At 35.8% G+C, this 15313-nt stretch overlaps 1 protein-coding gene across 5 annotated transcripts in view; it reads left to right on the plus strand.

Annotated features, from left to right (window-relative positions):
- The window catches only part of Neto1 (neuropilin and tolloid like 1), a 134418-nt gene that overhangs the window by 93902 nt on the left and 25203 nt on the right, over nt 1–15313 (plus strand). For all 5 annotated transcript variants that reach the window (XM_074069645.1, XM_074069646.1, XM_074069647.1 and 2 more), the window contains exons 8-10: nt 8284–8397; nt 12940–13498; nt 14461–14535. In XM_074069645.1, the coding sequence (XP_073925746.1) occupies nt 8284–8397; nt 12940–13498; nt 14461–14521 (734 nt within the window). In that variant the 3' untranslated portion in view covers nt 14522–14535. The remainder of the gene's footprint in view (nt 1–8283; nt 8398–12939; nt 13499–14460; nt 14536–15313) is intronic.

Here is a 15313-nt window from a genome sequence, read left to right on the forward strand (position 1 = left end):
CAGCCCTTTGGGAAACTTGTTGTTTAAACAGAATTTTTATTAGGATGACACATATTTAAGACCAAGTACCCAGTGTTGGCAAATTAATTCTGCTACTTGGTAATGGCTAGATTTTAGTCTTTAATTACCTTTCAGGAAAAAATGGGAGAAACATTAGAGGGCAGGTGAAAGTTTTAAATGCATGTGTTTGGAACTGAGCTAATGGTCAGTTCCAATGGCTTCTGATGTTCAAATGCAATAAGACTATTGATTAAAGGAAATATATGTATAAAATTTTATAATTTGACAGGGATCAACTCTTGCTTCCTTTCTTCTTCCTTCCCTCTCTCCATCCCTTCTTTCTTCTTTCTTTTCTTCCTTCTTTTGTTCCTTCCTTTTTTCTCTTCTTTTTAAACATTTGTTTGAGTCCAATTGTGCCACAAAGAAAACTCAAGTCAATGAGAACTCTTTTGTGCATAAATACAGGTACATGGCTTATGAAACATTCAAGATTTAAATTTTTAAACCAAAACAGTTGCCTTAATTTCAATAAATGCAGTTTTTGTGTCTATCCATTGACTATCTTAGGGAATGTTGTGGAACATGCATGAATATTTTAGAGCAATGTTGCCTTTCGTTCAGTGAATGCCTGCGGTCAAGTGAAAATTTTGCTAGGATCCTTCAGAATAATACATATTGATCCTTCTGATTATGATTTTAGAGCCACTGTCATTCACAGCTGTTACGGAAATTGCACTCTGTGTGTTTACTGTATGGTAAAATAAAATTTTTAACTTGAATTTATAGGTTTTGAAATAGAATCACAAAAGCTTGAGGTAATGTGATGTGTCAATGACTGGCTCTGAACTTTATTTACCGCAAGTTCTTTTTTCGGAACTTGGCATGTTCAACATGAAGCCAAATATTGTACCTTTGTCAGAACAATGTGTCTACACTAGCCAACTGTTGCAGATCTGTATAATTCAGCCACAAAAACAAACCCTGGGCCACATGTCCGGGGCCTAAAAATAGTCAGAGTGCAGAAGCAATTCAACATCATCTTTATTATAATTATAATGTCTAATTGCTCACGATGAATAAATCATTATGCAGCTGACTCAAGGCAGACACAATGTTAGCATAAAATGCAAAATAATTTCTTGGAATGAAAAAAGAACAGATATCTTATGGATTGGCTCACACATATGGGAGGAAAGAAATGATCTCTGTCTATGGAGTGAAATTGTCACATGAAGATGTGTTCTTTTTTCCTTAATATAATGTCTTTTAGAATGGAAGGAATATGCAATTTTAGCACAACATTGGGGAGGAAGCTAATAATTGTGAGATTAAGTTGCAGTTTGTGAGCAGAATTTCATATATTAAAATAGAGTTGAGAAATGTCTTTCTTCCATAACGCTAGATGTTTTTGACTGATAGCTTAGTCATGCTGGAACAGAAAGTTTTGGAAATAGCTATTGATTTTTAAAAAACAAATATGAAGATGATAAAGAAAAAGAAGAGGAGATACACAAATCTATTTCTGGCCTGGATTTAAACAGCATTTTTCAAGGAAAATGACATCTCTTCTAATTACATAGTGTTAGGACCATTTTTAGTTCAAAATATGGTGGCAGGGGAAAATTTTCCATTTGTTTTGAAAAAAAAAAATAAGTGTTTGTTTTGGGGCTAATGCTGATGGCCCAATATATTTTATATATTTTTAACATGTGTATTTCTATAATTTGAATACCAAACTAAAATGACAATTAGCAAGAAGCTATACATTTTTGAAGTTAAAAAAACCCATATTCAGTTGTTTAGTCATTGCTCTCTCTGATATTTCAGTTATTTTCCCAAGAAAATATTAAGAAAAGTTTGAAATTCCTTAACTATTAAAACCTTTGTCAAACTTTAGTGAGAAGATGGCATTTCATTTCCATTGTGTTGCTGAGAGAATTTTACATGATATAAGGTCTTCAGATAAGCATTCATGAAATACCCAGAAAGGGGTCCATGTGGAGCTCAGGTTCTAAGAGTTCTGTGGTAAAAACCAGAATGGGCCATGCCGTAGGGAAGGATGCAGCATGTGTGCACTGAGTGTGTTAGTCACATGTGGTTCCAAAGGGACTGGTTGAGATTTGGGGCTAGCAGGAGATCTGAGAATGAAAATCTTTGTGTGCTAAGCACTGAGTTTCGAATTGAATCTAACTTAATTGGGCAGGATTTGAAGTGTTTTTAACAGAGTGAAACAGCTGTGTGTATGCACTCCCGGTAGACCTTTTATTGTATGATGGCCTAGCTAAGGAGTAAGCAATGGAAGGTCATCCAGAGCTTGGAATCTACGCAGAGCTGACACAAGCAATGGCCAGTTTGCATGAAGGTGTTGAGGCAAGGCAGGCCTCAGGACAGTCTCATCCTTTATCCTGCATGCTGGGAGTGTGGTCATGCCCTTTGTCACTAACCAGGGAGGTCATTAAAATTACAAGTGCAGATGTGAGGTAGGGGTTTGACTGTTCATGTGGCAGATATGGTTCTCAGACAATTGTCAGTGCTCAGTGTGAGCCCCTAGTCACAGGTACGTGCTCAGTCCTACTGAGGTCACTGAGGAAAAGGATGTGGAGAGAGGAGAGAGGGGAAATATGGAGGCCCAATAATGTGACTACACCTGTCTACAGACAGCAGCACAGCAGCCTGAAAAGACAGGGATCTCACCTCACTCATTTGATAGCAATTGAGTTTTCAACAATGCAAGGCTTTGCTATGTGGTGTGAACTCATTACTTAACTGTAGAAGGTAGATGCCTATCCAGTTATGTATGTATAACAATGAGAAGCTTTGCCTTGATTTCATTGCCAAAGAGAGCAATAGAATAGGCTCCAGGATGTCTTGAAGATCAGAAAGTTTTAATAAATCATTATCTTCAAGGTCAATGAAAGGTGAACCCAAGAATAAAGCAAGAAGGTGGAAACATTTTCTGAGAAACTGCTCATGCTGCTGCTTGTCTGCACAGGTCTGCGAGCACTTCCCCTTGAATTACAGGCTGAGGAAATGAACTACAATAGTGATTTTTTAAAAACACAAATCGAAGTGAGTATGTGTGCGAGTGAGTGTGTAAATGAATGTGTGAGTGTGAATAAGTGTGAATGAGTGAGTGTGTGAATGAATGTGTGTGAAAGATTGAGAATAAGTGACTGTGTGTGTGAACGAGTGACTATGGTTGTGTAAATGAGTGTGGCTGTGTGAATGAATGAGGGTGTGTGTGAATGAGTGTGTGTGAACGAGTGTGTGACTATGTGTGAATGAGTGGCTGTGTGAATGAGTGTGTGGATGAGTGTGTGTGTGTGAATGAGTGTGTGTGAGTGTGTGTGAATGAGTGTGTGACCATGTGTGAACGAGTGGCTGTGTGAATGAGTGTGTGTGTGTGAGTGAGTGTGAGTGAGTCTGTGACTACGTATGAATGAGTTTGGCTGTGTGAATGAGTGTGTGTGTGTGTGTGAACGAGTGACTATGGTTGTGTAAATGAGTGTGGCTGTGTGAATGAATGAGGGTGTGTGTGAATGAGTGTGTGTGACTATGTGTGAAGAGTGGCTGTGTGAATGAGTGTGTGTGAGTGTGTGGATGAGTGTGTGTGTGTGTGAGTGAGTGTGAGTGTGTGACTACGTATGAATGAGTTTGGCTGTGTGAATGAGTGTGTGTGTGTGTGTGAATGGCTGTGTGTGAGTGAGTGTGTGAATGAGTGTGTGACTGACTATGTATGAATGAGTTTGGCTGTGTGAATGAGTGTGTGTGTGTGAAAGAGTGAGTGTGACTGTGCCCACACAGGCTGGCACAGAGCTGGGTGAGTTTTGGAGAAAGCACAGATTAAAGAAGCTAAAAGAAAAGAATTGAAGGAAGCAAGGAGCAAGGGAACTAGGTAGGGACCACCATTGGTGGTGTGGACAGGGAGCGGGTGCACTGGATATACTCAGTCCCACTCATGTTGAGTTAAGTGTTGTCTTAGGACCATATTGTTCAACAGCCTTTCTGTTTCCAAATTTTATGATGCAGTGTGATGTCATTGATTTTGCATTAATCCATCAATGATACATTTTAACCACAAAACACAGGTATTTGAAATATTAGTGTTTCAAAAAGATATCTGACACAGTTTTACTTAATTTTGACTTAAATTAACTGGATTTCTAGATTCCATTTTTAAGAAAGAAAGGAACCTAATAGAATGAGCTTAGTGGCTATGGTATTAAAATAGCAAATATAAATTTAACCTTCTTAATTGCAGCATTGAAACAGCATTTTATCAATATATGAAATAAACACCAAAAATGATGGAAAATCCATTGATTACTCTTGTCATTTTAAAATAACAATAGCATGTTGTAGCTATCAATCTTTCTTTTGAGCTTTCTTTTGAGCTTCTTTACCTGCTAAAATACTCTCAAAGTTATTTCTGTTTGCCTCCTGCTACATTTTTTTCTTTCTTTAAAGAATCAGTCAGTCACATACAGGTGTAAACATGGTTATTAGTGCTGTCTATAATCAAGTTGATGGTTTCAAACAGTTTCACTGAAATCTGGTAGAAGTCTGCCATCTTGTGGCTAGAACAGATGAGAGCTTAAAAACAAGAGTGGTAAAGCAATACTAAGTAAAACGCATTTTGAGTTCATTAACTACTTTTAAATATAGGAAAACATTGATGTTATGCAAAAACTTTCACTTTACTTGTTGAAAAATCTGAAAGCAAAACTGACTTTTTTGACAATCATTTGGTTTGCTTTTCATGAAAAGTCATTTTTTTTCAAGTCTGGCATTACGTGTATATATGTATGTATACACATTGGAAAATGTCTCAGATGGGGTTAAATGCAATGTAACTTGAGTAACTTCTGAAAATAACCGTTATTCACATTTTGGCTACGTACTTCCTGTAAAAAATTTCCATAGTGTGTTTGCTTATGTTTTTATAATTTGAAAGAGTATACACTCCTTTTTACCCTACTTTGAATCTCAGTCTTCCAAACTATTCTATATTTCCTTAATAATTAAGAATATTATCATTATAATTATTTCTGAGCATGAGGACAATTCTTCCTAATTGTTTAACTGTTTTGTTTTGGCTATTAAATGATAAGCAACTGGAATTTAAATTATCTGGGTTAAGCAATGTTAAACAGGATCTTTGCTGCCCCACTTTTCTGAACCCTTCAGTTTGTATAGAAGCCTGAGAGTCAGTGAACATAAACAGCCTGTCTCAGTCTTGCTGGCTTACAATACACTTCTTCTGAGAAAAATGTTCTGCTACCTTTTGTACTTCCAAATAATTTGTTATTAAATGTTTGGGTAGTCACTAAAAACATTTTAAATTAGAATATTTAAATTGCAGTGGAGATGCCTAGAAATAATTTCAAAATTTGAGTGTATGTATTCATTTTCTGAAAATTTTGAAAAATTTTGTTCATATAACTATAAAACCATATCGCCACTTTAATCCAACCCTTAGTCATAGAGGATCACTCAGCACTTTGGAAAAATAGCCTTTTTTGTTGGAGATCAAAAGTCAAAGAAATATTTTCTTCTGAATACTGCTGTCTTTCTAAGACTGGACTTGATGCTTTCTCTTTACAATTTGATGTTAGAAAATACATGCTATTTTGATGGTCTTGTTAAAATATTAAAAGTTTAATATTGAAATTAAATATCTTGCAGAGTTAAGTCTGACTCTTACTCAGTAGGACAAATACATGCTGATATCTAAATTTCCATGGTATTTATTTAATACACAAAAGTTATGCTTCCTGTTTCTGTTTTTAGAATTGAACCATAACAGTTTACATTGGACATGGTTGTAGAAAGGGCATATACTTTCCAAGATATGAAAATAACCAGAAAGTCTTAAGATTGGAGAAAATAGTGGACATTTGTTTCAAATATGCTATCTCATTTAATTCTAGCAAGGGATCTGTGAATGACAACCCTCAATTTATAAGTTAGGAAATTTATTGTCAATTAAGTCACTTAAATTTTATATCATCTATCTCCTCAACACTGCAAGATTTTATTTTATTTTTGGACACTATCTTAGTATAAATAGTTCAAAACCAGCTCACGATTAGTAGTCATGTGAAAGGCAACACTTCTTCCGCCATGTTTAAAAGTTTTTCTGCATTCCGTTTTCTTCACGGCTCTTCATGACAGTGGAGAAGATCATGGTCACCTAAACATAATCTGCAACTGAACCTGTTTGAATACATTTCCTCAAGGTCACACTACTAGGAAGTACAGGCTCATGCTTCTGAATCAGACATTGTAACGTGCAGGCCCTGTGAAAATCCTTCTCCTAAGACAGGTCTCAGTAATGCCTATAGTATCTTGCTGGCACCACACTACACTCGTTCTGTGTGTAGCGCACACCCTTAGCTGAGTATGACCTTCCTATCCCACTCTCCAATTTACAGATATGGTTGCTCAGTAACTGGCAGGGTAGCTAGCTCAAGGGCAAAGAGGTCAAAGAGGTGGCTCTGGGATTTTGAGACCAGGCCGCCAGACACACTGAAGTCCCACAGTCACTGTGCTCAACCCTGTGTAACACTCCTGCTAGGCTGATGTGTGTGAAGCACTGTCCAAGCTTTATTAAAAGTACAGTCTGTTCCTTAGCCAGAAAAGCACACTTTGCATGTTTGTGCAAAGAGAACGGTGAGGGAAGACTCATTTGTTAGTGTTACAATGTCCCCTCTCCACATTAAGCAAATTATTTGGATCAAATTTAGTTCCATACTAAAAAGCAGATTTTTACAATAATATATCAGATCATTAAATTTTACATTGTATCAGATTTATACAGTGCTTAAATTACGAACTCAAGTGTGTAGCATGATACTCTTCAAAATGATTATCACACATTCCCTGCTCTGTTTTTCAAACTGACTATTACAACTTAAAGGAAAATGAGCAGAGGGAAGAAGAAGCTGTTCATTGGGAGGGGGCCTATGTGGGGAGCAAGAGAGGTCCTTTTGTCTGAATGAGCTGTATCTTTGACTTACTTTTGGTTTTCAGGATTGGAGTATTTTCCTTTTGTTTGTCTTGAGAGAATTCCCCTGGAGTGTCAGAATATACCAATGTGCATATGCAAAATATTTTCCCAACCATTTTTAATACCAGAGGAAGTACTCTAAAGAAGCCCACATTCTGAAGTACCTGCCATATATGGTTTTGACAATTAAAAAAGAATTCATTATGACTACAGTGTTTTGAAAATATTGATATTTAGCAGTCTCTACTGATTGATTAATCATCATACATTATTTGTTTTGTATAATACATTTTCTAGAATGTCTGCCTGTAAAGATTTCAGAACTATTACTAAAAACTCTAAATACTAAGATGACATTTTACCAGACATGTGCAGTGATTACAGTGGTAAAAACAAAAGTTGGCTTTGAAGCATTTCTAAAAAAAAAAATCCACAATACAATGTTGCTATAGAGACTGAATGTTTTAAATACACTACTATTCTAATAATGAAATAGTGTTTTTCCTAATATGGAAATCATATCCAACATGTAGCTTTACTGTATTTACTCCTCACATGTTCTTGTAATTATCTAGCTAGATTTCATACCATCGTGGAGTTCCAGTTTTACTTCCCTAGGTAAATATGTATTGTAACCTGAAGATTGCAGTCACTGTACATTGTCACTAGAATCAGTAAAACAGATACATATCATATTACTACATATAAAAGATAAATGAGGGTGAACATAACATACATTTTCTTACATTGCTTAAGATTAATTTTCTCTTTGTTCCGAATTTCCATAACTTCTTTTATTCTTTCATATGCAGAAGTGGTATTCTAGGGTTTGGCTGAGTATGTTTTGTTTTTACATATATATTTCCAAATTATTTCAGTATTTCAATTAAGAGTCTTTGCACAACAAGACTAAATCTACACATATAGAATTTCAGTGTAAAGCATAATTGACACCTGTAGTAGGCATATAAATTTTACTAAGTGCATACACCAACTTTAAAAAAATAAGGCTTTGTGGATAATGTACGGGTGATGATAAAATCACATGTTCTTTGTATATAAGCTGAGCCCCTCTAGAGTGATGCCAACACTGTTAGTAACAGAAGAGGTAATTACCATCATGGCAACCCTTCTGAGAATCCTGTGGTCCATTGGTCACCTTAATTTAAATGGCAAATGCCCATTCTAATCTTTTTGTCTTTGCATTTGCATTTGTGAATGATTTACTACTGAGCTTAAGATGATTTTCCTTGTCTTATTCTTTTTGTTTTTAGCTCCTTGTGAAGGCAATGCATTCTTCTGCCACAGTAACATGTGTATTAATAATACATTGGTCTGCAATGGGCTCCAGAACTGTGTGTATCCTTGGGATGAAAATCACTGTAAAGGTAATGATTAGTCCTTGACATTTGAAAAATCCCCTGCCTGTGGAGTGGGAAGGAAGTTTATATGCATCAGGTTAAAAACAGGGTATATAGACGCATCTTACTATTTGTAAGCATTTTTCTTTGCCTTTATTCTGTATGTCTGAGATTTAATCATTTGTTAATGTGCCATGTACTGTCCTTAACTTTAGAATCGTCCTTGAAGACATCTCATTAAAGCCTGCAGAACCATAGGGAGGAAAGGGAGCTTTTAGTGGAGACCACTACTCTCCATCATACCTGGTGGTCCATAGTGTGCACCTGCACCTCTCGTGTATTCCTTTGTTTCCACTGCCCTTGTGCACACACTCTAGAGATTAAATACATTGAAGGGTACATGTGTCTTCAGGCACTTTAGCCACTTAACTCCACTTCCATTTTGTTACTAAAATGCTTTTCTTCATTTCCAATGAAAACAGTCTCCAGTGCTCCTGCATTCTTCACTAGTCTATGCACAAATGTTTGGTTATGTGGACAGGGTTCCTTGACTGGGTTATGCTGTATTTTATTTAAATTGAAAGTGCCATATGAACTTTATTACTCAGGTCCTGTAGTAAACAGTCTGCAAAGGATGACAAACAGGAAGGTAATTCTTTTCTGCTTATGTCCAATATTATCTATGAAAATGTCTTCTGAGGAGAGGAGCAGAGGGCCACTTCCGGCCATTGCCTCATTTCATAGAGTCAATAGGCAAACCAGACCCATTATCAACCACTTGGTGGTGTTGGCAATGATCCCAAGGAACCACTTGGGAATAGACAGGAAACTAAACACTTTCTGAATTATCCTAATATAGCAGTGCTAATGAATAGTAGTCACCATCAGCTTCATTTGCCCAACATAAATTTGTTGCCATGTATGTAAGGAATATTTAGCATGAGACAGCAATCAAGAAAATGTAAATGCTTGTGAATTATGAAAGTCCTTGTGATTTTCTTCAGAAGGGGAAGACATTCTTTTTGTTTGGTTGCTTGTTTTGACTGCACTAGGGATTGAACTCAGTGTCTCATGCTTGCTAGACAGGTGCTCTGCCACTTGAGCCATGTCCCCAGTATTTTTTGCTTTAGTTATTTTTAAATAGGGTCTGGTGCTTATATTCTCTGGGCAGATCTGAACCATGATGCTCCTATTTATGCTTCCCGTGTAGCTGGGATGACTGGCCCGCTCCCACACACAGCTTTTAGTGGCTGAGATGGAGTCTCATGAATTTTTTTATTCCCTTTATTGTTACGATGGATGAATTCTCCTTTATTCTGCCTCCCCCCGCCCTGCCCAAATTCCTGCAGCAGTTATAACAGTGTCATACTCTGCATTTACATACATGTTTACACATTTGTTTTTTGCACTGTATTCACCCTCCTACATCCTTTCCCTAACACCTCCCCCCTCCCACTAGTGCCAGCCATCCCCTCTGGGCAGGACTTGTTCTGCCCTTGTTCTCTGATTTTATAGAAGAAAAAAAGAGAAGAGATAAAATGAAAAACGTTACATTTTAGTTTGTTTGAGATAAAGGTAGCTACATAGGGAGTCTAAAGAAATTAGAGGAGATAAACCTATTGAGGTTATAATACATACACATGGAAATATTTCATGAACTTTTTTGTGCAGTTTGGTCTGGAACTGTGATCCTTCTGATCTCTGCCTCCAGAGTAGTTAAGATTACAGACCTGAGCCACTTGTGATAGGAAAACAGACTTTTCATGATTTAAGTCACTTCTAATTTATCAAGGTTATTTTTATGGCTTAACATGTAGTAAAGGCTAAATGAATGCCCCAAGCGTCCTTGACCAGAATGTGTATTCGTTGATTCTGGGTGGATTATTTGAGGATGTCTGTTATGTCTAGTAAGGTTATTTAGCAGTATATAAGTCTGATTTTTTTCCTGTACATTTTCTTCCATGTTTCATGCATTATTGAAAGATAGTATTATACCTTCTAAATATTATGGTTGAATTCTTGCTTCTCTCTTCAATTGTGTAAAGCTTTTGCTCCATGCAGTTCTGAGCTTGGTTGTCTGAACAATATATGCTTACAATTGTATCTTCCTGATGGAAAAAATGAACGACCATTTATTAACATTTTGGTTTGAAAGTGTACTTTGCCTGCCATTAGTGTAGTCATGTCAGATTTCTTATGCTTTTCATCACATCCTTTTCATTCCAGCTTATCTGTGGCTTAAAGATAAAGTTTTTTTCTATAGACAGAGTATTATTGGATCTTATATTTTTATCTATTTTGACAAGTTCTGCCTGCTCATTGGTTTGTTTAAACTGTCATTGATATAGGTGGGTTTACTTTCACCATTGTATATTTTTTATATGTCTCATGTTTTGTTTTGTTTTTTTCTCTTTTCTTCCTTTATTGCTCTCTTCTGCTTTCAATGAATATATTCTACTTTGAGATTTTAGTTTTCTAGTGCTTTTTCTAATGTGTTCTTTGCTTAGTTCCTTAGTGGTTACTGTACAGCTAACAATATACATCTTAACTTCTCTACATGTACTTCATATTCATATTAACCATATTGGATAGATATGGAAACATTTTTCCTACCCGGTTCTATTGCTCTTTCCTTTATCCATTATTTTCCCATATGACATCTAAATATGTTAAGAAACTCAACAATATACTGCAATAATTATTGCTTTATATAAGTTTGTGTCTTTTAAAGATGTTGAGAAAAGAAAGGACAGAGAGTATATGTTAGTAAAATTTGCTATGTAACTCTTCTGTTTAGAATATTTCTGGTTCCCTTCCATTGCTTCTGTGGATTGGTTTTACCCAAGGTGTCATTCCTTTACTCCAATAGTTTAGCTCACCAAACTCATTGGTACTATTTCTACCAAATAGACTACATTTTAATATGTCATACGATCTACAGTATAATTATTTACATATCACACTGCATTTAAATAAAACTAAGTGATGAATGCAGACAAAATTTGCAGCTCTATAGTCTTTCATAATTATTTATATAATTGTCTTTACTGGCTATATCAATTTTGCTTAAGCTGTTATCTGTTTAGTTTTTATGTGGATTTGTTACTTTCTCGGGTAACTTATTTTCAACTTGAAGAACTTCTTTCAATATTTCATTAAAGGTAGCTATTTTAGCATTGATTTATCTCTTCATTTTTGTTTATCTGGCTTTGTCTTTATTTCATTTTCAAACGTAGTTTGGCTGGATATTGGGGTTGTGTCTACAGTTTCACTGTTGTGGTGATTTTTGTTTTGCTTTTCTTTTGAGTGCAGTAGTTTGAACATGTTACCATGTTACCTTCTGGCCTCTGTCGATGGCAAAATCAAGTGATGCTCTGCTGAGGGCTCCTTTCTGTGTGATTAGTTGTTTTACCTTTGCTGATCTCTTTATTTTCGCTTTATCTATGTTTCTAATCATTTGTAATGCTATATGTCTGGGTGGGTGTAGTTTTTTCTTTAATTATCTCTTATACTTACTGATCATGAAAAGTTCTCTTACCAAGTCTGGGGAGTTTTCACCCTTTGATATTTGAATATTTTTCCTGTTTCTTCTCTTCATTTCTACTCTCCTTACATTATGTTGGCATGCCTGAATATTTGCTACATTTTTTGAGGCTATGTTAATTTATTTGCATTCCTTCTCCCCCATTCTTCTTTAGATAGTATAATTTTCATTCCTCTGTCTTCTGCTTTGAAGAGGGAGTCCTATGTTCCTTCTGCAATCTGTATGAGCAGATCCAATGATTTGAGGGAGGAGGGAGCCAGTCATGACTCAAATGCCAAAGATCACTATTCTTAAAGAATTCCAGCAAATTTGTTTAAATGAGCAAATCTCCATTTGCTGTACCCCATCAGGACATTTTCCAGAGATCCATTAACTAGAATTTAAATGGTTGACTTCTCATAATTTTCTTTGCCAGATATGGCTACTTAATTTGGTAAACAGTCCATGAAGGCCCTCATCCAACATTCCAAATCATCTGTCTTGAATTCGTATGGCGTCATCTTTTGGTGTCAGAATATTATTGTTACTATAACTTCAGTTATGCTGTCAAACATCATTAGAAAATGAAACAAATATATTCATGCTTCTGGCTTTCTTATAACCAACAGAAGAAAAGAATTTGCCATTTATAAAATTACAAGTTTATTCCCAAATGTCATACTACAGATCTTGTTCAAATTTCTTTATAATATATATGTATCTATGTATATATACATGTAAATATATATATATTTGTTCACACATATATACACACATATATGTGCATCTGTGAGTATATCTACAAATATTTATCTAAAGCAAGGATTCTGGGCAATAGAAGGGCTCTTTTTAAAGCTAGAATATAGGGTCCTTGTGAAAATTGAGAGTTTTTGTTTATTTTAAAATACTTCCTTATATTGTGAAATTTTTAAGCTCAGCCTATTTCATTTTAAAGTTATCAATATACATGTTAACCATGATATTAATGTGTGGTGGGTTGTTTCTCGTTTTGTCTGTCTGTTGTCTTCACTCTCTCCGACCTGCAGAGAAGAGGAAGACCAGCCTGCTGGACCAGCTCACCAACACCAGTGGGACTGTCATTGGCGTGACTTCCTGCATTGTGATCATCCTTATTATCATTTCTGTCATTGTACAGATCAAACAACCTCGTAAAAAATACGTCCAAAGGAAGTCAGACTTTGACCAGACCGTTTTCCAGGAGGTGTTTGAGCCTCCTCACTATGAGTTATGCACCCTCAGAGGGACAGGAGCGACAGCTGACTTTACAGATGTGGCAGGTGACCTTGAAAATTACCATCAACTGAGGAGGTCATCTTCCAAATGCATTCACGACCATCACTGTGGATCCCAGCTGTCCAGCACTAAAGGCAGCCGCAGTAACCTCAGCACAAGAGATGCTCCTATCCTGACCGAGATGCCCGCACAGCCTGTCAAGCCTCTTATCCCACCCGTGAGCAGAAGGAACATTCTTGTCATGAAACACAACTACTCGCAAGATGCTGCAGATAGCTGTGATATCGATGAAATCGAGGAGGTGCCCACCACGAGTCACAGGCTGTCCAGGCACGACAAAGCCGTCCAGCGGTCAGTATCCATAGATTTTTTGATGACAACTATAACCTGAGGACGGAGATACTTCCAGAGTTTTGGGATCTGTTTTGTCTCCACATTTCAGTTCCCCTTGAAGTGATGGTTTACACATGGGGTCTCAACTTTTCTTTTTTTTCGCTGCTACACTTACTCTTCTTCAGTCCCATAGATGAGCATGGGAAGCATGTGTGAACACCCATGCACGCACAGACCAAAGAGCATGTATTTCTACATACATGCATATATTTATTTTTACAAAATTATGACAATTAATTTACTATACAGGTTCATATTGCTAATTCGCTTCCACATGGTCATGATAATTGCTCCCATTAATATTTTTAAGATATAAAATGACACTTGGAAACAGTTGCCTTACTAAGATGGCTAACCCATCTTGTTGAATAATTTTAATGCAAAAATAACATTTTGCAGTATGACATATTTACTTTTAGTATGAATATGAAACTACTTTTCTTCCACATATCATATAATACATCACAAATTGCACGTGATTGTTTGGTGTGTTAAAATAATGAACATTTATTTATATTTAAATATAACAGAATTACCAGAAACAATTTATTTAATTTCCTTTTTGCATATATACAAAGTTAGGTGCATTGTGTGTTATTAGCCCTAAACTGAGTAAAATTTTGAGGACAGAAAATTTAAATTTAGAAAATTCCTTCAAAATTTCAACATCCAGTCTGCTTATTGTTTTGCATGTCTGGTAACATTTAGTTTGTTTTTTCAGTTTACATACTTTCTCTAATCATTACACATTCTCAAAAGCTAAACTATTTTAGCGAATTTAATATGATTTGCATGCTAATCAAAATAAGTATATTTGTGGCTTAATGAATTTTGGGAATGCTTTAAAGTAAAGATTTACATGTACATGCTTATTTTGTGCAAATATTGCTTTGTTGAATGAAATAGCCATAACATTCCAGGTTCTGCCTCATTGGGTCTCTAAGCAAACACGAATCTGAATACAACACCACTAGGGTCTAAAAAGAAAACTCAAGGTAAGCAAATGCCCTTGGCTCCTCCCCACTTTGTTGTGTTATGTTTTGTTGTGTTTTGTTGCAGTTGTCTTGTAGACTTTAGGGAATGTGATATTTATTCATTATTTCTTCAGATGTGTGTTTAATGGCATCACTAGAAATATAAAATGTTTCCAGTATGAATGGAGGGATGATTCTTAGGATATATAACATTAAAATAAATTTTAATATTTTTTACCATCAAGCATTGTTTTAAAACATTATTAATGTTTTGTGCAATACTGAAATTTAAACTCAGGGTATTGAACTTGCTAGGCAGGCACTATAGATCTTGAGGCATGCCTCCCCAGACCTTTATTACTTTAGTTATTCTTTTACCAGGTTCTGGGTTTTTTCCTAGACTGACCTCAGACCAGAGTCATCCTCAATCTCTGCTCCCTGAATAACTCGAGATGTAGACATGGGATATGATGCCTGGTCTAATAAGCATATTGATCAAATAAGCTAAAATTTGCATATTTAAGATAAATATGCTAACATTAATGAGCTCTCTTCAAAACAGTACCAGAAGAAACCCAGATTTTACCAAATTTTAAAAAGAGTAGAATATTCATGTTTAATATAACTGATGTGAATATGTTAGACTATAATTACTGATAATTTGGTAACCTATTCAAAAGTCAAACACTAAGTGTTTAGTGGTATTCTTACAATTTATGCCTTCTTACGTTTGCATGGGTAAGTAGCTTATCTCATCAAAATTAAATGTAGCATGTTATGTCAAATTTTACCAGATAAA

The sequence above is a fragment of the Castor canadensis genome, chromosome 4, assembly GCF_047511655.1.
Source record: "Castor canadensis chromosome 4, mCasCan1.hap1v2, whole genome shotgun sequence".
NCBI classification, from domain to species: domain Eukaryota; kingdom Metazoa; phylum Chordata; class Mammalia; order Rodentia; family Castoridae; genus Castor; species Castor canadensis.